This window comes from Prionailurus bengalensis, chromosome D2, assembly GCF_016509475.1.
Source record: "Prionailurus bengalensis isolate Pbe53 chromosome D2, Fcat_Pben_1.1_paternal_pri, whole genome shotgun sequence".
In the NCBI taxonomy this organism is placed as follows: Eukaryota; Metazoa; Chordata; class Mammalia; order Carnivora; family Felidae; genus Prionailurus; species Prionailurus bengalensis.
This window is the reverse complement of record NC_057351.1, coordinates 55,227,532-55,251,463: the sequence shown is the minus strand read 5'-3', so window position 1 is coordinate 55,251,463 and position 23,932 is coordinate 55,227,532. Positions and strand designations below refer to the sequence as shown.

The following is a 23,932-nucleotide window of genomic DNA, read 5'->3' as shown; positions in this document are numbered from 1 at the left end:
AACCGAAGTCCGTTTCAAGCTCACGGTGCATTGTACCTGGGCATTTGATATCAAAATCTTTGCAGGCTTTGAAATTGTCTCCACCGCCTTTCTGATGGCTGCCTGGGTAGATGGGGGGAAGTAAAAGTCTAGGAGGGGATCCCAGGATGTTTTGTAGAATCGCTCTTCCCTACTTATCATCTCTTAGTCTGCACAATTTGGTCCACCCTAGACTAGATTTTTGAAAGTGCTATTTCGGTTCCCTTCTTACATAAAAAACCTTAAAGCCAGACCATCCGTCACCTTTCACATTGCCTCTGGTTCTCTGTTTAGATTGAAAGGCATGACAGCTGTGCATACGACTACCTGGAAATCCGCGACGGCCCCACGGAAGAGAGTGCCCTGATTGGCCATTTCTGTGGCTACGAGAAGCCGGAAGATGTGAAATCGAGCTCCAACAGAATGTGGATGAAGTTTGTGTCCGATGGCTCTATCAATAAAGCGGGCTTTGCAGCCAATTTTTTCAAGGGTATGAATTAGCAGTTTGTTTCCATTTTTAGTCACAGGAAGAGGTATTGCCCCCCTGGCCTAAGAATCATAAAACCCATATGGAACCTTAGCGTCAAACAAGGCTCCCTGCTGGGAGAAGGCGGTGACCCATAGCGGAGCTGCCTCTAACAAAGTCCGCCGCGGACTCAGGAGCAGGGGCAGCCTTGGCGTCGAAATTAGATTTCGTAAGTTTACAAGGTCAACTTAGTGAACCTTAGGGAATGAGCATTGATAAGAATAAATATTTGTGCAGTCAGTCTCATTAACTGAGCACCTACTGTGTGTCAGGAACTGTGCAAGGTACTTGGTTTACAGGATGTCATCGAATAACCCTTTGAGTTGGGTTTGGATCACGTTTGGTTAGAGTCGAGAAGGGTTGCTTGGGTCACTCAGCTAAGTGGTTGATCAAGAATCCAAGCGCAGTCTGACCCCTAAGCCCCAACTCTTTCTGCAGCACTGTTTTACATTCCCCGGTGTGGGCCAGAGAGGCAGCCTCCGTCTTCAGCAGCCGAGGCACCACCCCCAGCCTACAAGTCTACCCTCAAGTGGGTCAGGGTGGGGAGGACAGTGAGGGGGTGGTGCTCAGGGAACAAACCTCCATGGCTGCGTTGCAGTCTTCATGAAAGCAGACCCAGAATGCCATGGGAAGACCAGCTTTCCTGGCCCCGGCAGAATGGGCTTCTCAGGGCTCCTTCGTGTGGGCAGGTCTTCCTTCTCTGCTCTCGGGGACCTCCTGGAAGCCCCTCAGACCACACTCTCAAAGGGAAGCATGGATACTCCCCAGCACATTGTGATCGGGCACCTGGTGGCACACCAGCAGCCACTGAGTGGTGTTATCTAATCCACACCTGAGATCCCTTGATGCGTGGCACTATTCACATCCAGTAGGAAGCTGCTTTCCTCTCCCTCCCTCCTCTCCAAGGACTCCTGGCTGTGCCGATCCAGAAATTCCGGTCCCTCTCTTACTCCCACTCTCCCCATCTGCCCCCTCTTTAGCCCTTTCTCCCAGATTCTGTATAAGTGGACAGGTGTCAGATAAACCCATTTCAAGCCGTGCACCCCTGAGCAGGCAGCTCTTTGTCCTTTATTAGAGTTCAGTTTTGTTCTCTGTCAAACAAGGGGAAGAAATCTGCCCGTTTTACCTAACCGGTGGTGAAGCCCCAACAAAATGATGGCTGTCGAGAGACTCCACAGGCTGGAAAGTGCCACACAGATACGTGGGATTCTTTTTCTTTTGTCTTGAGGCATCTGTGAGAGCAAAACCCAAGCAGAAACAGAACAAGAATCGTAATGCTTTCCATAATGGGAGGAAAAATTTAATCAATTCTTTCCCAAGCAAAAAAACCCAGGCCACAGCAGGTATAATTCAAACACAGCTCAAGCTTGTGGTTGAGATGCCTGGAACTTCGCAGTCGGTACCCAGCCTGGCCCGGACTGCGTGTGACTTAGCAGCAGCGACGCTCGCTGGGTGGCCTTAAGCAAGTTACACAACCTCTCTGAACCCCAGATCTTCCACTTCTACAGATGTGTTGTTGCAGAGCTGACAGGGGAAAATGAAACAGTGTAAGCAAATGCACGTGGTATAATGTTTAGACCCATGCGCTGCCTTTGCTAAAGAAGGAGTCTTTGAAGTGGTTATTTTTGTCTCTGGCAAAAATGACATGACAGTTTCTTCTTGCCAGGTATCATTTTCTTGCTGCTGCTGTAACAAAGTCCCGCAAACTCGGTGGCCTAAAACAACACGAGCTTGTCATCTGGTAGTTCTGGAGGTCGGATTTCCTTGCCTCTTCCTGCATTTCTTGGTTCAGGTGCCCTTCCACCTTCGAGCCAGCACTGGCCACTTGGGTCTTCCCCCTGCTGTACCGCAGACCTCTGCTTCCACTGTCACATCTCTTTTTCTGACCCTGATCTCCTCCCTCTTTCGGAAATAAGACCCGTGTGGCTACAGTGGGCCCACTCAGATAACCCAGGATAACCTCCTATTTCAAGATCCTTAATTTGATCATACTCCCAAAGCCCTTTCTGCCAAGTAAGGTAACAGATTCACAGGTTCCAGGGACTGGGGCATGGACAGCTTCGGGAGGCCTTAGTTTGCTTACCCCATGTCACAAATGATTACGAGGCTTTATTCTACCTCTGTCCTTCTCCTCCTCTGACTTTCACCCTGAGCTCTGTAAGTTGGGTGCTGGGGAGTCGGAAACCCACGACCCACCCACACCTCATTCCTGGTTCGGTGAGGCATGTTTTTGAGAGGACCAGCTAAGGCTGGAGTGTAGGGTTACCAGATTTACCAAAAATGGGGGGGGGGGATGCCCAGTTAAATCTGAATATAAGATAAAGAATGATCCTTTAGTATAAGCATGTCCCAAACATTGCATACCTTGCTGAGAAATGGTAAAAAATGTTCATCTTAAATTCAAAGGTAGTTGAGCATCCTGTGTTTTTTTTGTGTGGCAACCCTCCTGAGATGCCAATCAACGCAGTGGAAAGGAGTGCTTCCTCTGTGATGCTGCACTGGTTTGTGGGGGACCGAGCTGGCTCGCTCTCAGTACCCACGAAAACCAGCTCCATTTGCTGGTTAGAAGATACCATCGTCTTCTTCTTCCACAGTTAGCCATCATTCAGCAGCCATCAAGCCATGTGTCAGGTGCTGTGCTGGGGGCTGGGGACACAGGAAGGCACAGTCATCCTCAGGAGCTCAAGGTGGTGAAAGAGAACTGCAGGCAAATGGGTGATGACACTGACCATGGACGTGTGGACCCAGGAGGCCCCCAGCCTGGGGGGAGGGCCACATCGCCCCGCCTCACACTTCAAGGGCATTTCACTTCTCGGCTCGCAAACATCTTTTTTAGATGCCCAGGAAGATGTTTACTGAGGCCCGTCTACACTGACTTAATGCACAGGCCCGGCTTGATGTCTTCTTGATGTCAGTGAGCTTGACTCTGAACCTGAAAACGGGCAGCAGGATTGCTGGAAACCTCAGAACACTTCTTGGAGGGGAAAGAAAAGAGGTCTACTGAGTGTTCCAGAAACTGCATGAGATATCTCACTTCGTCTTCAGAACAACCCCTTGGTAGGCATTATTTTTACCCCCAGTTTTAAATTGAGGAAACTGAAATTCCAAACTGGCGGAGCCAGAACAGACCCCGGATCTCTGTAGGGTCCCCAGTGCATTCTTCCCACTACAAAGACCTGCCAGTCTCAGGCAAGGGAAAGTCAGGGGGCTTGAATTTCTCATTCGTGTTTGTGACTTGATTCTGACACCTGTCGCCTTTCTGCCCCCTTAATACCATGGGAATATGGGGAAAGGGGCCTTGGATTTAGTGTCCGAGGTTCGGCTTTTCATCCCACCCTCATTCCTTATTAGGTAGGTGTCTGCTCTCAGGCAGGTCAGTTTTCCTTTCTGAGACTGGATCGTACCTGCTTTGTTTGCCACTATATTCCCAGCGCCTGGCCCACACTCAGCTCAGTAAATACTCACTGGGCAGGGAATGAATAGATGAAAGAATAATGAGGCTCAGATTCCTCATTTGTGGATTGAGCTTCCTGCTGCTTTCCCTGCTTACTTTTCGGGGTTCCCAGGAGAAAGAATGAGGTGAGACCGCAGTCTAGAGCAGTGCTGTCCAACAGAAAAAGAGGGCAAGTCACAAAAGTGAGCCACATATGTAATCTTAAACTATCCAGTAGCAACCTCGTCCCTCACCCTGCCCCCCCCCAAAAGAAACAGGTGGAATTATTTGAATATATTTTATTTAACCCAGTATATCAGTTTTATAATCATTTACCATCACATGCAATACTATCATTTTAATATGTAATTTATATACACAAAGTTAATGAAACATTTTAGGGTTTTTTTTCATACTAAGTCTTGGAAATCCGGCGTCTTTTACACTCAGGGCACACCTGAATTTGGACTAGCTACATTTCAAGTGTTCGATAGCCACACAGGCTGGTGGCGACCACATCGGTCAGTGCAGGTCTGGAGACTGGACGGCCCAGCCTTTTTCCAGAGAAGCCATCGGTAGGGTGTCCTGGGAACACACAGCACCCAGTGCGTGTGTCAGGACCCCTCCACCGAAAGAAACTGGAAGACTAACTACAAAGTCCACCCAGAGGAGTTGGACCAAGCCGAAGAAGCTCTTGCCTTGGTGCCAGTTGGCACGAGCCTCTGCCCAGAGCCCAGTTGGCGCATGGCACTGACCAGGGTGCCAGTTGGCCTTTGCATCCCTCTCTCGGTGCCAGATGGCAGTCCTCTCTGAGCTCGCTGGCCTGGCAGCAGGCAGAGCTCATCTCCGCTTACTTTGGGAGATGGCAGCAGCATTTGAAGGTTGGCAGAGCCATTTTGGTCCCATACTCCTCACATAAAGAATATGATTCCCACCTTGATCCCCATACTCCTCTGTCCCAGTACCAATGGACCACCATGGGATGTCGATGAGGCGGACTGGTTTCCTTCAGGTGCTTCTTCAAAAGCTTAAGGAGGTGCCCTGACTCTTCTTTCCTCAACGCTCTCTGAAACAATTGTTGGCATCCTCTCTGAGCCATCTCATGATCTAAGCATAGAATGGTACCTTCTTTCACGACTACCACTTGAAGAAGGCAAGGAAGACAGAGCTACCACTCTGTATGGCTGAGCCCTGTCTAGTTCAGCCTTTTCTTTTCCTACCCACACCCACAGCCTCCCAGATTTTTGGGGGAGGCTTGGCTCTTGACCACGGTAGGCCAGAGCAAGCAGGAACTTGTGGGCTTGGAGCAGATGCTGCTTCATGAAAGTGTGGGAGTGGTTCCAAGGACACCCAGTGTCCCACCGAGAGTGGGGCCCTGGTACACTTCCACACCATCCACCCAAGCTGGAGTACAGTTGAAAACGGCCAAACATCCCACTGCTTTAGCTGGAGGGAGCTCAGATGTAACCCTGTATCTTTCACCCGCCTTCTTGGGCTCAACAAACATCCTACCCTTCTAGTCCCTGGAGGAACTATATTCCTGTTGCCTTCAGCCCAAATCCAATCTACCGGCCTCTCTCCCTCCACATGGCTAAGATGGCACCAGAAGACTTGTTCATCTGTGGTCTTCCCTTTCTTGCCGCTGACAAACGTGTGTCCTGCCCATCGCCATAGCATCTTCTGGCATCAGAGTCTCCCTTCACCCTCCAGCTGTGAGGTCTTGTGTTTGTCTTGGTCTATTTTGATGAGCGTCTTCCATCATTCTTTTCTGCCCTCCCCCTGCGCTCACCTGCCAGTTTCTTGACTCTGCTGTGCTGCCTTTCTGCCCATCTCTTCTTCCATCACTGGCCTTGTCCTTCTTTTGACACCTTTGTCTCACTCCCCTCCTCAGGCTTGCACTGTGCTCTCACCTGATTCAGGTGTGCCCAGGTAACCTTATCCTTTCCACTCCCTTCAGCAGCATATCTGTCCACCCACTGGGATTTCAAAAGCAATCTTGCTGTTGTCTGTAGGGAGCGCTACTCCGTACCAGATGTCTGTATGCTGGGTACTTCACACCCTTCATTTTCAACCCCCACGACCCTAAAAGTAGGTACTATTCTCATTTTAAAACAGGAGGAACACTCAGAAAAATTAAATCACCCAACCGGTTGGGGTAAGATCCAGTGGTGGATCCAACCGAGGTCTGCGAGGCTCACTCTAGAACACTGGACTCTTTCCATTTCTTCTTATCATTGATTCTCCTCCTATACTTTCTAGAAAATGTCAAAGAAAGTACTTTGCCTTTTGTAAAGGAATGAGTGGTTGCCAGATGCTTACTATTTTGGCATACTTAACGCTTGCATTTATTCGAGCCCACGGACAACTTCAAACCCCTGTCTAGAGCATGCCTCCTGAACTCACTCCCCCTCCTGACCAACTTACTTAAGTTTGGCTGAGCCCAACAGCGCATCACTCTAAGAATTACCTAAGTTTGCCCAGTGAAGAGCGGGCAGGTGCATGAGTGTTTTGTGCATCGTGGACAAGGAAGACTGGAAGGAAATGGGTCTATTAGAGTCAGAAAAGGGCAGCTCAGAGGGACACATCACGGCTGAAGGGTTTGCGTGTTCTGCAGGACCAATGGGTTGGAAGTTGCAAGGAGCCAGAATTTTGACAATTCAAATTCCAAAGGATAAGAAATACTTTTGAAAAGCAGTGAGAGTCCTATCTCTGGGGGATTTCGAGCAGGACCTGCAAAGCCATCTGTAAGAAATGTTACTGAAAGGATCGCCGCCTAAGGGCAGGACTGGGGGTGGGGGTGGGTCTTTTCAGGACTTAACCAACTGCAAGATGTCCTGGTTTCTCTCGATTTACGTGTAATGCCGTCTTTGAGGATTTTGCGGACAACACCGTGCCTGCTCTATTCCTACCTTCCATGATGTTATGAGTCTATACCACCCCCACCCTTTCTTCCTCCTAGATTGGGCTCGTTCAGCTTTGTTTTGTTTTTGAAGATGCCTCCGTGTCTTGTGCCCTCTCTGGGCTCCCTGGCTCAGTGAGGCCACAACCTCCCCTCTCGGGGATAGATGCACCACAGCCTGGCAACAGAAAATCCGGGGTTTTTCCTTTTATTTCTGATCCTCTCCCGGGCGATGCCCACTGCCTGGGTTTTTCTTTTCTCCAGTGATGCATGGGCTGACATTTCCGGGCAGATTCTCCAGTGACTCCTGTGTCGCTCCTCGGGACAGCTCTCCTGGCATCCTGCTTGCTGTTATTTAATTGCCCCAAACATATCACCAGACACTTGTCAGTGCTGAATCCCGTCTGACTCCCCTGCTAACTCAGTCTCACTGTGGCCTCCCCCGGTTTCTCCTGGGAGTATTGGCTAACCTGAGAGCTCAGTGTTTTCTGTAATCTTGAAGATCTCCCTGAGCACACCTCTTCAGATTATTTATAAAACGCTAAATCACAGGTTCTGGTTCTGTCTCTAGAAACTACTTTTATATCTTCATCTAGAAACGTGTCCCTTTGTTCTTATCTTCCGCTTAATGTCCCTGAGAAGTGCCATATTTGGGAGGAACCTCGATTCCATGGCATTAAAACTGATTAAGTCTCCGGTGTGGAAGAGATTTTTTAAAAATCACACTGTATTCCCTGATTGAACCCTTCAAAGAATAAAATCATCCAGGCCTGATCTCCTCCAGAGGAGCCCTCCCTCTGGGTAACAAGTTATTCTTATGTTCTCGAGACTTCCCCTTTGGTTATGGCTGCTGCCAGTGTCTGAGACGTGGGCATGAGCCTCCCTGGGAGGTGGTCACCAGGCACCATTCTTGTTCTTAGAGGTCATTTGCCAGGGGCCCTGGGGCATGGAATGGGATGGGGAACAGACCAGGCAGCTCTGTGGTGATTTAGCCGGGGTCCCCTTCCTCTCCCACAGAGGTGGATGAGTGCTCCTGGCCAGATCATGGTGGGTGTGAGCAGCGCTGTGTGAACACTCTGGGCAGCTACAAGTGCGCGTGCGACCCTGGCTACGAGCTGGCTGCCGACAAGAAGACGTGTGAAGGTTGGTGTTGGACCCACCAAGCTAGAATGAGACAGGATAAGGGACAAGTTAGGAGAAGTGGGGAGGAGAGGGGGAAGCCGGCTGGCTGTGAGGTGACATGATCTGTGGTGGGTGATGTCCCCGGCTCTCGGAGGGAAAAATAGCTCCACAAAGTCACCCACGTGCGAGGGGGCTGCCCAAATTACGAGGACTCCATCCCAGGCGCTGACGGGTTCATTTTCTTCCGTGACCGTGAACACTTCACATGATTATCAGATAAAAAAGAAAAGCAAAGAAAAACTCCGCGCCCTTAGGTGTGACTCAGCTGATAGCTCATTTCACTCATTTCATTTCTACCTGCCTGGTGTTCCGTTTTCCTTGCCCACCTGGCTGACCCTGCTTGTTCGTGTAAGCCAGGTAAAGTGCACAGCTCGGTGCAAACACGGCCAAGGCTCCTTTGGTCCAAGTCATGTGGAGTCCCCGGCTATGCCCCTGAGCGACAGGTAAGCACGCGTGTGTTGTCATCATTTTAAAAAGCGGTAAAGGCTTGTCCTCAGCTTCATCCCTCCAAACGCTCAGCTGAAGCCGACTAGGAGAAACGCTGCGGGATTAATCAGTTCAGATTGTCAACCTTTCTCTTTTTCTTTCTTTTTCTTTTGTATTAAAGAACAGCCCGCTTATTGCTGCTTGGGGGAAATCGCAGTCACTTGGAACGAAAACCAAATGAGTCTTGCTTCTGTTTCTCCCGTGCAGTGGCCTGTGGCGGTTTTATTACCAAGCTGAACGGAACCATCACCAGCCCTGGGTGGCCGAAGGAGTATCCTACAAACAAAAACTGCGTCTGGCAGGTGGTGGCCCCTGCTCAGTACCGGATCTCCCTCCAGTTTGAAGTGTTTGAACTGGAAGGCAATGATGTATGCTTCTGCGCTCTAATTCCTTGTGTGGGGACGTGGCTCGGGGCTGCAGACCAGCGAGGGGCTCGGCAGGCAGGGACGTAGCTTCCTATAGTCATACAACCTTTGCGGGGCAGAATCTGGGAGCGTTTGGTGCAGCAGTTTAAGCTGTCTGTCCTCTGCAGACACGGTGCCTTGGCCCTCTTGTCACTGACGGACCCAAGGAGAATCAAGACCAGAGTGGAGGAGGCAGGTCTTGGGGGTGGGAGGCGGTCAAGACAAGGATGTCCCCTGGGGTAGGAGTCTGGGGGTTAGCGTCCTACTGAGGGTAACGGAGGGGGTGAGACGCACCCGGGGACCAGGATGGTATGAATTGCCTGTCTCCTCCTTTGGGCAGTGGTCATGGGATGACCAAGTCGTCCAAGGCCCAGGTAGAGCCCTCCAGCCAGAGTGCTAGTCGCAAGAGCCCCATGTTGCCTGCGCGTTGGGCCAGAGGGACCCCAGTAAGAGTTGAGAAGCCCCTCCCTTCTTCTGGATGAGGCTGAGCCGGTCTGGCCCCTAGGCAGGGTGTGGCTGTCAGGAAGGGGTCCTGCACTGACTGTGGGGTGGGGCCTCGGGAGGACGGGGTGGCTCCCCGTGGTGCTTCTTTGCAGGTCTGTAAGTACGACTTTGTGGAGGTGCGCAGCGGCCTGTCCCCCGACGCCCGGCTGCATGGCAAGTTCTGCGGCTCCGAGATGCCCGAGGTCATCACCTCCCAGAGCAACAACATGCGTGTGGAGTTCAAGTCAGACAACACGGTCTCCAAACGGGGCTTCAGGGCCCACTTCTTTTCAGGTGTGGGGGCTTGGAGGCCAGGTCCCAGGCCGAGGGGGACACGGCTGTGTAGGCTCTCGGCCTCGGGGGCACCTGCTCACCCCCTCTCTGCCCACTGCCCCTGCCCTCACAGTATTTCAGCCTTGGAGGTGGTGTGCCCGGATCCGGGTTGTGTTTGTTTTGTTATTTTTTTATATTGGTGGTTATATTATTACAGGGCTGTCGTAACAAACTGCCACAAAGTGGGTGGCTTGAAGTCACAGGGCTCTCTCCCAGTCCCGGAGGCCAGAAAGGTGTATTGACTTATGTATTTTTGAGAGACAGTCAAAAATTGACTGGGGTGCCTGGGTGGCTCAGTTAAGTGTCCGACTTCAGTTCGGGTCATGATCTGCAGTTTGTGGGTTCGAGCCCCGTGTCAGGCTCTGTGCTGACAGCTCGAAGCCTGGAACCTGCTTCAGATTCTGTGTCTCCCTGTCTCTCTGCCCCTTCCCTGCTCATGCTTTCTCTCTCTCAAAAATACATAAACACCAGAAAGTGCTTTGGGAAGTGCCCATCACGTAAATATTCAACACATGGCAGTTATTTTTATTATTGTTACTATTATTAATATTAGCCTATCCTTTAAGGAGTTCCTTGTTTTGGCAGGAAGCAGGGGTAAAGAATGCGTATATATATATATATATATATATACATATACACATATGTATACATGTATATGTGTGTGTGTGTGTGTGTGTGTGTGTATATATATATATATATATACACAGGGGAGGCTCCCTGATGGAGGCTACTTTTGAGTGAGTTCTAAGGTGGGAGGGACATTCCCAAGTTGGCATTCCCCCTTAGGAGAGTCTGTTGATCTCCTCAGACAAGGACGAGTGCGCCAAGGACAACGGCGGGTGCCAGCACGAGTGCGTCAACACGTCTGGGAGCTATCTGTGCCGGTGCAGAAACGGTTACCGGCTCCACGAGAATGGGCACGACTGTAAAGAAGGTGAGGCTAGACCGCAGCTGGGAGGCACGGCTGACCTTGGCCGCCAAGGTGTGCACATGTGTAAGAGTGAGAGCGAGGGGCCTTTCTGGTCTGCCGAGCCCTCAGCGTCTGCCTTCCCTCCTCCTTGACCTCCTGCTGAAGGGTGGCTTTCCCCAGGAGGCTTGCAGGGGCCCTCAGGGGCCCTCCTGGAGTGATTATTGCAGAGTGGTTACACCCCCAGGCTCTAGAATCAGACCATCTAGGTTTAAACCCTGACTCTGCTACTTACTGGCTTTGTGACTTTGGGCAAGTTACTTAACCTCTCTGAGCTTCAGTTTCTTCTTCTAAAAGAGACTAAACATACCCCCTTCTTAAAGGTGTACGGGGATTAAATGAAAGCATGCCTAGAAAGCACTTCAGACAGTCTGGCACCTATTAAGCACTTGAAATGTCAATGCATATCAACCATCTATATCATAATAGTAGTTGCCATATGCAGGTCTGATAATAAAACGGAATTGGAAAAAGATTGCTCCCTGCTCCATTTACTACTCAGAGTTCAGGGCCAGATGCCTTTGAATGTCCAGCCATTCTGGAAAGAGCCTCTTTCTGTTATCACCCTGCCTGTGAAGGGAGTTTAGGCATCTCTGATAAGCACCCAGGCCTCTAGGCCTTGGCCCCAGCACAGGGCCCCACAGAGGGCGTCAGGAGGAAGGAAGATGTGAAGAATGTTTGTTCCCTCGGGACAAACATTTCAAGTTAGGAGATTTGCCTAGGGTGCACAGAGTCTGATCAGGCCTACCTGACGTGTTACAGGATGAGCTAAGACAGCTTCAGAAGCAGGCCACCCTCCAAGCCCAGCTCGGTGACACAGACATGGGCAGTAGTGGGCTGGTTGGGAGGCAGGTTGGAAGAACCTGGAAGGACCTGTCATCCCGGAACTTAAAAGTCTTTGTCAGATTCCTGTGAGGTGGGCCTGGGTCAGAACAAAGCTTCCCTCCGGTGGTGTGGGGGAGGCCAGGAGGGATTTAACCCCACTAAGGCCGCGCCAACTGAACAGCTGCTGCCTTCCTCTGGGGCGGGGGGTGTGGCAGCAGATGTTCCAGAAGCTGAGCCCCTGTCCCTACTGGCATTTGTGCTCTGTGTGGCTGCAGAGTGGAGGCAGCAATGAGCAGAAACCCCCTCCCTCTGGTGCCTGCCCCCTCCCCCTTCCCCTTCCCCTCAACTGCCCCCTCCAGCAGCCGTGGGGCGGGGCGGCATTGGTTGGCTACGCAGGGGTGGTACACGCTCCCTCTGTTCCCCAACCATTTACAGCAAAGGCAGGCCTGGGTTCAAGTCCTGGCCCCGCCCCTCCCCAGCAAGTCACCCCCCACCCCCACCCCACCCAGCCCCACAAGTTATTTTCTCGTTTGGAAAGTGAGAAGGATCAGATGAGAGAAAGCATTCAGAATGCTTGGCATAGTGCCCAGCCCAGAGGAGACACATTCCAAGTGTTGACCGAAATGCTACACACTGAGCAAGTCGTGGAACCCGTCTCTGCTAATTGCACCATAACCAGGGCGACCTCTGTAGTCTCCAAATGAAACTGCTTTGAAAATCTGAAAGAAGTACAGGCAGAAGGCATAGTGATGGGGGCGCCTGGGTGGCTCAGTTGGCTAGCCCAACTTCGGCTCAGGTCATGATCTTGCAGTTTGTGGGTTCGAGCCCCACGTCGGGCTCTGTGCTGACAAGCTCAGAGCCTGGACCCTGCTTCAGATTCGGTGTCTCCTTCTCTCTCTGTCACTCCCCCACTTGTGGTCTGTCTCTCTCTCAAAAAAATAAACATTTAAACAATTTTTAAGAAAGAAAGCACAGTGATGAAGACCTCTGTTGGTACTTGCTAAACCGTTTACATGTATCATCTCATTTAATCCACGTATCCCCCTACCAAGCTGGCACCCTTTTACAAATAAGGACACCAAGGCTTAGGTGAGTGCCCAAAGTCCCACAGCTTGAAGGCAGTGGGACCGAGTCCTTTTGACCCGGTGCCTGTGGTCTTGACCACCAACTACCGTATGTCCAATGATAACCACGACCTGAATGGTGATAGTGCGAAAGATGAGCCATCTGAGCCCACAGGAAGGCAGCGAAACCAAATAAATCAACAAATCTCTAGCCAGGGGACATTTGATTCAGGCTGACCCCTGCCCCCACTTTTGGTAATGACCACATGACAAATAAGAAGGAGAGATGGAGACTCCCCCAGAGGGCCTCTGGTGCTGCCCACAAGTGAACTGCTTCTCTCTGCATGTGTCCCCCCATCGCCCCTAGCTGGCTGTGCGCACAAGATCAGCAGTGCAGAGGGGACCCTGGCGAGCCCCAACTGGCCTGACAAATACCCCAGTCGGAGGGAGTGTACCTGGAACATCTCTTCAACCGCGGGCCACAGGGTGAAACTCGTGAGTCATTTTCATAGTTTATGGACAACACGGACTTTGGTTTCAGAGGCATGTGGCTGTGAATCTCTGTGCTGCCACTTTCCAGCTCTGAAACTTGGGGAAAGTTACTCAACATTTCCAGAACTCAGTTTCATTATCTGGAAAATGGGGATGCTAATGAACCCCCCCTCGCGGGCTGCTGTGCGGATTAAGAGAGGACACACACACAGCTCTCAGCACAGGGCGGCGGTGAGAAAAGCCCTCTAAAGAGCACCTGTTCACAGCGGTACCGGTATGAGGCGACATTCACGGCACAGATCGGTAGAGCTATTTCAGATTTGCTTGTTTCCAGTTGTAATTTTTGACAAAACAATACATTCTCAGGGTTAAAAAAAAAAAGTAACCAGTACAGAGCATTGGCAAGTGGGAATCAAAAGCTTCTAGATCTTGGGGCGCCTGGGTGGCGCAGTCGGTGAAGCGTCCGACTTCAGCCAGGTCACGATCTCGCGGTCTGTGAGTTCGAGCCCCGCGTCGGGCTCTGGGCTGATGGCTCAGAGCCTGGAGCCTGTTTCCGATTCTGTGTCTCCCTCTCTCTCTGCCCCTCCCCCGTTCATGCTCTGTCTCTCTCTGTCCCAAAAATAAATAAACGTTGAAAAAAAAAATTCAAAAGCTTCTAGATCTCCCATGGCCACTCCAGAAATGACCTCTCTGAGCGCTTTTTGGAAAATCTTTCCAGAAATTTCCTATGCATACACAATAGTGTATGTACATGCATGGGAAAAATATATGTTTCTTCTTGCCCAGACTTCTCCAGTGGATGCTTATTATTATCTGTATTTCTCTAGAACTTACATTTTTAAAAATTAACAATAAGAGATTAAGTTATTTATGCTAATTCTCTCTTGAGTTAAAAAATATGTATCTTCCAGGCATTTCCTTAAAGTCCCTCGTGCATTTGATTGTACGTGTGCGTACCATACTTGGTTATTTCAAAGGAGAAACTAGTCTGTGGTACAAATCTCGTTTCTCAGCCCCCAGAGTACCCCAGATCCTGGAGTGTAAAACTCTTTTGCTAGCTGGAGAAGGTATACTCCACAGACAGACGTTTTTTAAAAGGGTCTCTCTGACTCTGAGGTTTGTGAGCTCTTCAGAAAGCACATAGATGTTCCTCTGAAATATGGGCCAATATAATGCAGGGAGAATGGGAGAGAACAAAGGAGGTCGTGAAGATAAGCAGACAATGGCTCCGGGGACTTTCGAGGGTGTTTGCTGGCAGGTGAGACAGGGGAGGACAGGTACGCGATGGGCCCCCAGAACAGAGCACAGGTGCTGGTATCTGTCTGTGCCAGGCCCAGGGCAGTGAGGGGTGGTGAAGGCAGAGCCCATGACCACAGGCTGCTCACAGCGGGCACCCCATGTGCATGGCTGCCCATGGGGGAAATGTGGCGGTGGCCTTCCTGGGTGTCAGAACAGCTTTGAATCTGGGTGAGGGTGAACTAGAGTGCCTTAGAGTAAGGCACTCCTTCCCCAACACTGCCTTCTGCGGGAGAAGGTTCCCAACAACATTCTTCTCGGCTGCGGGCTGGGGAATGGCGCCCCCTGGGGGTGGGAATGTGCAGCCTGCACAACTGGAAGTCGTGCTTCTAAGGGGCACAAGATTTTAGCAGTTGCTAAATGTCTTCCTCTTCTTTACAGTGCTAAGGAAGCAACTGATCCAGTGGCCAGAGTTAGGCCAGATCTCAAATTTACAAGTTCTCTAGTAAAAAAAAAAAACTCCCTTGGGAAGTGCATGGTGGATATACTGATCATGTTCTATCTTTTTGCTTACGCAAAAATGTAATGCTTACACATTTTTTTGCTTACACAGAAAATGTGAATCAAATACTTCCCAAGAAGCTGGTGTTTCACTGTATGGGCACCGCAACAAGGTGTCTCATGGGTGTCCCTCCCATTGCCTCACCCACCCTGATGCCGCTGGTCCCCCCTCCTGCTCTTGCCCACTGTCTCTGTACCACCCTCCACCCAGCTCCCTTTCTGTAAGGTGTGAAGGGCTTTGCTCATTCCTATTGTGTTTATCATTCCTACGAGAGCCCACACTGCTAATGACCCCTCTCCATCTCCATCCCTGTCCTGTCTCTCCAGAAACTTTCTTATGAATTCAGACCCTCCTTACCAACCCCATCCCCCCAAGTCCTTTCTTCCTGCTCTGTCATTTGGTTCACGCCTTCATTTAACACTGTCCCCTCTCACCTTGTCCCATCTCCCTGGAAGCCATGGGCAGGCCATAAGTCATTCAGCTGCCCAGTCCCTGGTGCACGGCCTAGAATTGAGGGGCTCCTCTGGCCAGCTTTGGGGGACGGTCTTCAGGGGGCAGGGAGGAGGTAGGCAGTATAGCCTGGTGATGGTTAGGAGTGTGGGCTGGAGTCAGGCTGGCTGGGGCTCACGTCCAGCTCCCTCCTCCTCTGGCTGTGTGAGTTTGGGCAAGACACTTTTCTAAGACTCAGTTTCCCCTTCTGCACATTGGGTGTAATACTAGCTCACAGCACCATCAGAATTAAGTGAGAAAATGTTTGTGAACATTTGGCACAGGACCCTGCATGGAAAAAAACCCTCCTCGAATGCCAGACACTATGAGGGTGCAGACACAGAGCAGTGAGCACTTCGTACAGCCTCATCCACATCATTCATGGTCAAGTATAGTGCAGAGGTTAAAGGCAAGGGCTCTGCAGGTAGACCTCCTGGCCTTGGCCCAGTTCTACCACTGGGTGACCTTGGGCAGGTCGCCTGACTTCTCTGTGCCTCAGTTTCCTCATCTGTAAAATGGGGGTTGTAGTTGTAGACACAGCACAGGGGCGTGAGGATTATTCGAGGTTATATTTGTGAAGCGCTTAAAACAGCTCCTGGCGCAGAGTGAGCACTTGGCCATTGCTGCTGTCGGGGCTGACAACAAGCATCTCAGCTCTGAGAGCCCAGCCATCTCACCCGCAAAGTGCTCACAGCAGCAATCGCTCATGTAACTGCCTCGTGGGGGGGCCTGGGGACCAGCAGAGGGCCCGAGTTGAGACTCTCGCCGTAGATGTCGCTGTCCTCACCTGGGCGCCATGCCCCCTACGAGGCTGGTGGGGGCAGACGAGTGTCCTGCCTCGCCCCATCCTCTCCCAGCCCCCAGAGAGGCGGCCCCCACCCCAGCTGAGTGCCAGGCCCCTGCCTCACTTTCTGCTCTTCCGTCCCCCAGACATTCAACGAGTTTGAGATCGAGCAGCACCAAGAATGTGCCTACGACCACCTGGAGCTTTACGACGGAGCCGACAGCCTGGCGCCCATCCTTGGCCGTTTCTGTGGCAGCAAGAAACCAGACCCCGTGGTGGCTTCAGGCAGCAGCCTGTTCCTCAGGTTTTATTCAGATGCCTCTGTGCAGAGGAAAGGCTTCCAGGCAGTGCACAGCACAGGTACGTGAGCGAGGATGCCCAGCCGCCCGCTGATGTCCATGTAGACTGGCGACAGACGGGTGACGGCGGCAGGGAAGGAACTGCCTTTCATTCTGACTCTTGGGGGGTAGGAGGCGTGTGATCAAATGTCCCTTCAAAAACGAAACGTGGGCAACCATGAGGGGAAGGGTGGTTTTCTCTTAATGTCCTTAATCGACAGCATTCGAAGTGGGCAATCCCGTTGCTGGTGTCACATTTCTTTCCTCTCTCCCTTCCTTCCTCCCCTCCTCTTTTCAAAATTTATCTGTAATTTGGCTGGTCTGTGAAATCCGAAAGTCTGGGAGCTGAGCGGTGGGGAGCAGCCCTTTTCACCCTCTAAGGACAAGTTCTGGAAAATGGAAAATGGTTCTTTATCTATTATTTTTCCTCCACTTAAAATCTAAATAGCTCTATTTGGTCCTTTGGAGGAAAATGTATATGCGTGTAACTAACACATCTATTTTGTTAAATAGAAGAATGTCAGTAAGAAAATGGGCTCTGCTCTTTAGCCATTAAAACATTACTCACAGAAATAACCGACTCTCTGATCCCCGTGTTAGACTGTGGCCCTTTGCCAAAGCAGTGGCTGTCCGCGGCCCACTTGGAGTCTGAGCTCATGATCCTGGGACCCTGTGAGCTTTAACAGCCCCCACCCCACCCAGTTTATTTTCAGAGCCAGAAAATACGAATCAGGAAAAACAAAATGACACCCGGCACCCTTAGGTGGTTTAGCTTGCCCACCTAGAAAACACTTTGGTGTCTGCAGAACTCTTCCAAGCTCCTTGAGGGTTCCAGCTTCCCCTAGGGAAGGTTAAAAGCCATTGACTGGTGACACTACCCTCTAGTCCCTACAGAAAAAGTAGGTCAGGGTCCCAGCAGGAAATGAATCATTATTTGAGGAGAATTTTAAAAGGGACTGTTTACAAAGGGGCAGGCAGGGTGTGGGGACACCATAAAGAGCAGTGCAGTAGCCAGGACCGGGGAACTACATGGGGGTGGGGGGTCAGGGGGTGGGGGCAGGGGGTGATACCCCAGGCCAGGATGCCCAAGGAGGGAGTATGCAAGCAGAGTAACCCCCCTCCCCCCACCTGGAGCTGTGCCCTTCAGTCGAACAACACAACCTGTGGTGACCAGGCAGGGAGGGAGCCTGGGATTAAACACCCTGACCTCTCTCCTCCCTCCTCTCATCTGCTGGTGTTCCCCATGGCTGAACCCAACCCAGAAGGCGGAGGGCAAGGGGGCTAGTCCATGTGGGCCTAGAGGTCAGCCTCCAGAGGCCCGGAACAGGTGGGGAAGAATGGAGAGAGGATCTGGTAAGGCGGATAGAAGGCATCCTGCCCCGTGCTGCGCCCATTTCATTGCCACCCATGTCACGCCGGGGACTCGAAATTTCCCAAAGACAGTTCACACCTGGAGGAGATTCTAAACAAGAGCACAGGGAGGGTTAAGAGTTGGCTGTCTGGCAGGACTGGGGCCGGCTGGGCCTGCGAGTGTTACCAGACAGTATAGTAGCCACACCCTCAGGAGCTGCCTGCCCCCCCACCCCCATCCCGGGGTGTGGAGCACCCTGAGGACAGGCAGTGGAGGAACTTACCTTCAGAATTTCTGGTGCTTTCTAATCTGTGACCACTCTCATGTATCCATTTATATTATGTGGTCTCCAGTGGCCTAGACAAGATAGTGTGGGACCCAGGCCAACCAGAGTCACCATCCTAGTCAAAAACCCAGAAGCCAATGCTACAGAATACAAGGCCAAAGCATGTGGCCCAGCTCACCTGTGCGCGCCCCCCCTCCCGGCCCCAGGAGCCTCAAAGTCAGCTATAGTCAGCCCTGTCAGATGCAAGTCAGTCCATAATGGGAGGTTTCTAGATTTGAGAGCTCACCTGGAGGTCTGATGTGCTTTTGGTGCCCTCTGTTGGCAACAGTTACAAATTACAGTAAGTAGGTGGGGCTCCGGAGGCCTTCTCAGGGCTTCTAGAACTTCCAGGTGATTATTAAGTGGTAAAGATCCAGCCAGCCAGCTTTTTCCAGAAGCATGCTGGGCCTTATGCGGCCCAGCCTGGGAACATAGGATCTTGGCTGGTAAGGGCCAATTTGGACCCTCACAGTAAGCCCTGAAACTCAGACCTTTCGGCCTCTATGTACGCCTCTGTAAAATGGGATGATGAAATTTGCCAGACTTTCCTACAGGGCACTGGCGAGGCCTCGTACAGAAAGCTGGCCTGCGTGCATGCGGGTGTGGAGAGAGAAAGCCCAGGCTGGGAAGGGGGTGGGGGCGCCGCACGGTTCTCGGTGCCAAGGAGGCGTGGCGGCTCTCTCTCCGCTCCAGAGTGCGGGGGCAGGCTGAAGGCCGAGGTGCACACCAAAGAGCTGTATTCCCACGCCCAGTTTGGGGACAACAACTACCCGAGCCAGGCCCGCTGTGACTGGGTGATCGTGGCGGAGGACGGCTACGGCGTGGAGCTGATATTCCGCACCTTCGAGGTGGAGGAGGAGGCTGACTGTGGCTACGACTACATGGAGGCCTACGACGGCTACGACAGCACCGCGCCCAGGCTCGGCCGCTTCTGCGGCTCCGGGGTGAGCGCCCCGGTTGCGGGGCCCGGGACCAAGCATGACGATTCAGAGCGTGAGGTGCCGCGGGCGCGGGGGTTGGGTCCCAGCCACTCCTGCCACTCGTTAGCACCAGCCAGCGGGATACAAACAGGGAGAGCAGTCGGAGAGGAGTGGGGTGGAGGGGGTGGCCTGGAACCAGATCAGGAGGGCCTCACACCAATGTCGGCTATGTAAGAGCGTTTTCCTGGAGGATTTTCCTACTATTTTTGCAAAGGATTCCCTTCCCCCAAATCCTCATTTTCATTTGGCCTTCCGGCTTAAAAAAAAAATTTTTTTTTTTAAATCATGCTTTTGTATATCCCGTATTTTGACAATTCTCTTCCCAAGCAACTCCAAGCTCCTCCGATATCCCGAATCACTCTTCCTGTGAGCACAGAGCTATGCTCCAGATCATCATCATTCTTCTCGTTAACTTTTCTTTCCTCAGCCTCCAAACCTGGATGGGGCACGCCTGCTTTGTTCACTATTTCCCCAGCACCTGACCCAGAGCCTGGCATACAGTTGGCACTCAGTGCAAGTGTGTGGAGGGGCCAGTACAGGGCCCCGGTCACTCTCTGGCTGCACCACACTGGGCGTGCTCACACTGGCCCCGCCCCTCCTTGTCTCTGCCTCCAGGGCTGGTTGTACAAGCTTCTTTGCTATTGGCTGAAATTGCATCAGATCATTTTGGAGTCACTAGTGCTGCTTTTGCTGATCGGAACCTCAAAATGGCGTTTATATCAGTCTCTGAATAATTTCCCGTTATCTTCCCTCACCCTCCCAAAAAGAAAGGATGGCAAAGTGGGACGTAACCAATGCCATGCCTTTAATAAAGTCTTTGAAACTATGGGGTCCGTGTGCGGAGGAAAACCTTGGAGAGTCCTGAACAGTGAGATGTGTGGGAAGCCCAGTTTGGTCCCACTGTGACCTGGCAGACAGCAGCCTCGGAACCTGGCTCCCGTTCATTGACCCCCTTGGCCAAACCTTTCTAACAAAGGTAGAGGTTCCTTCCCACGTTTTGTCCTTGGATGGGACATAGGCTGAATCCGTGGGCTTTGGTGTTTGGTCTGCTGGGAGACACATCACAACGTGACCCTAGAGCTGGCGGATGGGGGGTACCTACTTCACAGTCAGACCTGAGCTTGTGTTCTGTCTAGCTGTATGAACTTGAGTTTCAGTTTCCTTAAGTGTAAAGTGGAGATCACACCACCTTAGAAAGTTGTCGTAAGGTTTATATATGAGGTAAGATCTGAAAGTACTTAGAGCAGTTCCTGGCCCATCTGTACCTGTAATAACCAGTAGATTCTATGTGAGCTGTGCGTCTAGGATTGTCTTGAAAAAGTGGGGCCTGGGGAGCTCTTAGGAGCAGAATTGGCAATGTTCTCCTTTGAAAAGGAGCTTGTTTTGATGCCCTTCAGAGTCTCTAATGCCAGGGACGCCTCATGACAGCACTGGCCTTCCTATGTTCTCATGTAACTTCTGTCTCATCCTCCGTATTTAAAACTCCAACCACAGCCAACTGACCTAAAGTCCCCCTGGTTTTCTCTTGCCCTTCCCTCAGCCACTGGAAGAGATCTACTCGGCAGGAGATTCTCTAATGATTCAATTCCACACGGATGACACCATCAATAAGAAAGGCTTTCACGCCCGATACACTAGCACCAAGTTCCAGGATGCCCTGCACATGAAGAAATAATGTCGATGTTCTTGAAAGACAGGAACTGAGAATGTTTTTTGTAACAATAGCACCTTGTGAATCTGCCCTAAACCGGTGTATAGTATTTTTGTCAAAAACTCAAAATCTAGTGTTGGAGGTCTGTCTCTGATGAAGTTTGGCCAACAAGGAAGAGGGAAGATGGTTTTTGATTCTGGCTACAACATTATCAGTCATGGGCTCTTAAGATTAAGGTTTTGAAGTCACTTACCATTCAAGCTACGCCTGGTCCTACTCATTCCCTTTGTCCCATGCTCCTCTGGGGCAAGAGGCCGGCCTTTGGGTTGGTCATTCCTCTATTTCTGGGTGTGCTTCGGTAGGTGCCAGGCAGCGTGACCGTGTCCTGAAGACTCAGGCTGTTTTCCGTCTACACTGGGCAGTGAGGATAAGAGCTTGGCCATGGCTGAGTTGTTACTCACCGGCTTGGCTGGAGACTTTGGCTTTCTATCTGCCAGGGACTTGTCAACCAGGAAACCTGAGAATATGGATGTCAGGACTAAAAAAGGACTCACAGTAAGCAGTGCACAGAGAGAGCTTGAGTATGAGAATTGTCATCACAAAACTAGTTGACATCAAGCCTTCGGTCTGTGTCATTGGCATTCCTTGCCACTTTGGGATTCCCTCATCCCTAACTGCACTAGGAGGCTGAGGCATCCACTATTAATTCCAGGAACATATTTGCCGGTGAGAGACCCCAGTTTGCCGAGAAGAAAACATCCTGGATCCTCCTGATACTCCTTTACTGGCTGACTTTGAGAAGATGCCACCCATGCTTGGGATTCCATGGGCCTGGAAGACCATTTCCTCCTCCAGCTTTAAAGGCACTTCCTGTGGTTGACCTTGACTTCTTGACAACTGATTCAAACTGCATTTGCAAGATGTGCAAAGACAGCCTATGAAGGACCAGTTCAGGTCCCTCGTGGGGTGAACACTGTTGAAAACTGGTTAATTAAAAGTTATGTAAGAATCATCATCTGTGGGACAAGTCAACTTTGTGACTAACTTCCTGTCAGCAGTCAGGTTAAAGAGTGCATTGGTAACTTTGCTCAGGCTAACTAGTATTCAATCACCAACTTGCGATCAGAATTCACCACATTGGCACGTGTTCTAGAGAAGTGTAGAGAATGTTGTTTACATAATTTTAGAACCTCCAGGTGGACTTCAAACAGTGAGGTAGTTTTGAATGGCATTTCATTAAGGCATCTATGGGCATTATGAGCTAAAAGCTGTGGTATGTTAGCTTTAAAAGAGTATTTATGTTGGAATCATTTTTAAATAATGTTTACATAACCATAAGTCCTGTTTGGTTGGTATTGAACACAGGACAGCACAGAGAGTGTTTTCCGTGAGACCTGAGATAGCTCCCAAGCGCCAGAATTCCTTTGAGATGAGGCAATGGCATTTTAAACAGAGTGTTCGTAAAATCTTAAAAGTTATATTTTTTAAAGATCAGAATATGTCCCCAGAGGACTATGCCTAATTAAAATGATGGCTGGGAGTAAAACAAACAAAGGATAGTACAAAGAAAGGTAGAAGAAATGCATGGAAATATATTTTTTTCCTTAAAACAGAAAAAAATGCAAAGTATTATTATTAATAATAATATATGTCTGTATATATGTATGTATGTAAAGGATCAGCTGTCAGAGCCTTAATCAATGCAGTGTGACAAATGCCGATCGTAGCTTTACTGAGCGGGCCCTCCTGGACCAGCCCTGATTTTCTGTGTCTCCTTCGCCACGCCCTCTCTTGGCCCTGATGGAGATTCGCCCGCATTCTCAAGTCCTGGTGCATCACAGACCCTGCGGGGGGGGGGGGGGGGGGGGGGGGCGGAATTCGACTCAGCAACGGGAGCCCCTTGTTTCGTGGTTCAACCCGCCCGCTAGGGTGGATCCCATCTCTCAGATTTTTGTATTTTCTGGGGGTTTACCTTGTCTCATCTTATCTGTCAACGCTGGGACTGAAATCAGGATATATAAGGTGGCTGTTAGAGGTCTCTTTCCTACGACATGAGCATTCTGTAGTGTCGACCTTTAGAAGCCTAAATAAGATCAACGAATTCCATGGAAGAGTGGGAGCAAATGAGAAACAGAGTTGGCCGTGCCTCAGCATTTGCCTCATGAAACAATGGTACTTATTTTTATCTCTTTAGTATGAATATTTTCAAAAACACACAACTTGGCCAACTTGAAACAATGGGACTCTTATGAAAACCTTTATTTAGGCCTTCTGTGAGTGACGTATTCCCAGACAAGACAAGCCCTGATTCAGCTGGGGCCGGCCAGACCGCTCCCCTGGGAGCTCACAAGGGGATTGACGCACTGGCTTCAAGAGAGAAGGTCCACTGGGCAGGAAGACCCAGGCCCCCTGCTGAAGGGGGACATTGCTACCCTGCTTTGTCCTTTAGTCGGGGGCTTGGCCTTGGGGATGTCTGGAGCTCCGAGACCTGCTTCCTTCTGTTCACAGAATTCCCTTGATGACCTGATGAAATGTGTGGGGTCTGGGTCATCAGCCTGGTCCAATTCTGGTGTGATCTGCTCTGGCAGAAGCTAGAACCTGAATCCCAGGGCGGGGAAAAGGTCAGGAATTAACTTTAGCCTGTGGAGATTCTCCAGAGAAAATGAGGCTGTGCATTGATTCACCGTAGGCCCGTTTTCCTCTAAAGCTAACTTTCGTATTACTCATGAAACACTCGGCTTGTTTAAATCATGTGCAAGAACCCTGTTAACTAGCAAATTCACACTGGGATTTGCTGTTGATCTGGGCCATTTGATAATAATTCGTGGTATTGTCGTTCAGTTTGCGAACAAATGTTCCCTTGACTTCCACTCCCTTGTTTTCCAAGTTCCCTTGACAGACAGAACCTCTGAAAAATAATCCCAAATGCCTAAAAGGTTTCTTTTTAAAAAAGAAAAACTGTGTAGAGTGCACTCTATAAATATATTGTATTTTTTATTTTGTGTAATTTTACATTTCGTGAAATGTTAGTTTCAAAGAGAAAAGCAGAGAGGAGCTAACATGTCTGTCTAGGAAGAATTGTCTCATTAAAGAATGTGGCTTCA

At 50.6% G+C, this 23,932-nt stretch overlaps 1 protein-coding gene across 1 annotated transcript in view; it reads left to right on the top strand.

Moving 5' to 3' along the window:
• TLL2 (tolloid like 2) overlaps positions 1-23,932 on the top strand; it is a 123,026-nt gene extending 99,094 nt beyond the window's left edge. The window contains exons 13-21 of the mRNA XM_043597120.1: positions 313-508; positions 7,894-8,019; positions 8,752-8,912; positions 9,545-9,725; positions 10,573-10,698; positions 12,988-13,115; positions 16,330-16,543; positions 18,891-19,141; positions 20,718-23,932. Of these exons, the coding sequence (XP_043453055.1) occupies positions 313-508; positions 7,894-8,019; positions 8,752-8,912; positions 9,545-9,725; positions 10,573-10,698; positions 12,988-13,115; positions 16,330-16,543; positions 18,891-19,141; positions 20,718-20,852 (1,518 nt within the window). The 3' untranslated portion in view covers positions 20,853-23,932. The remainder of the gene's footprint in view (positions 1-312; positions 509-7,893; positions 8,020-8,751; positions 8,913-9,544; positions 9,726-10,572; positions 10,699-12,987; positions 13,116-16,329; positions 16,544-18,890; positions 19,142-20,717) is intronic.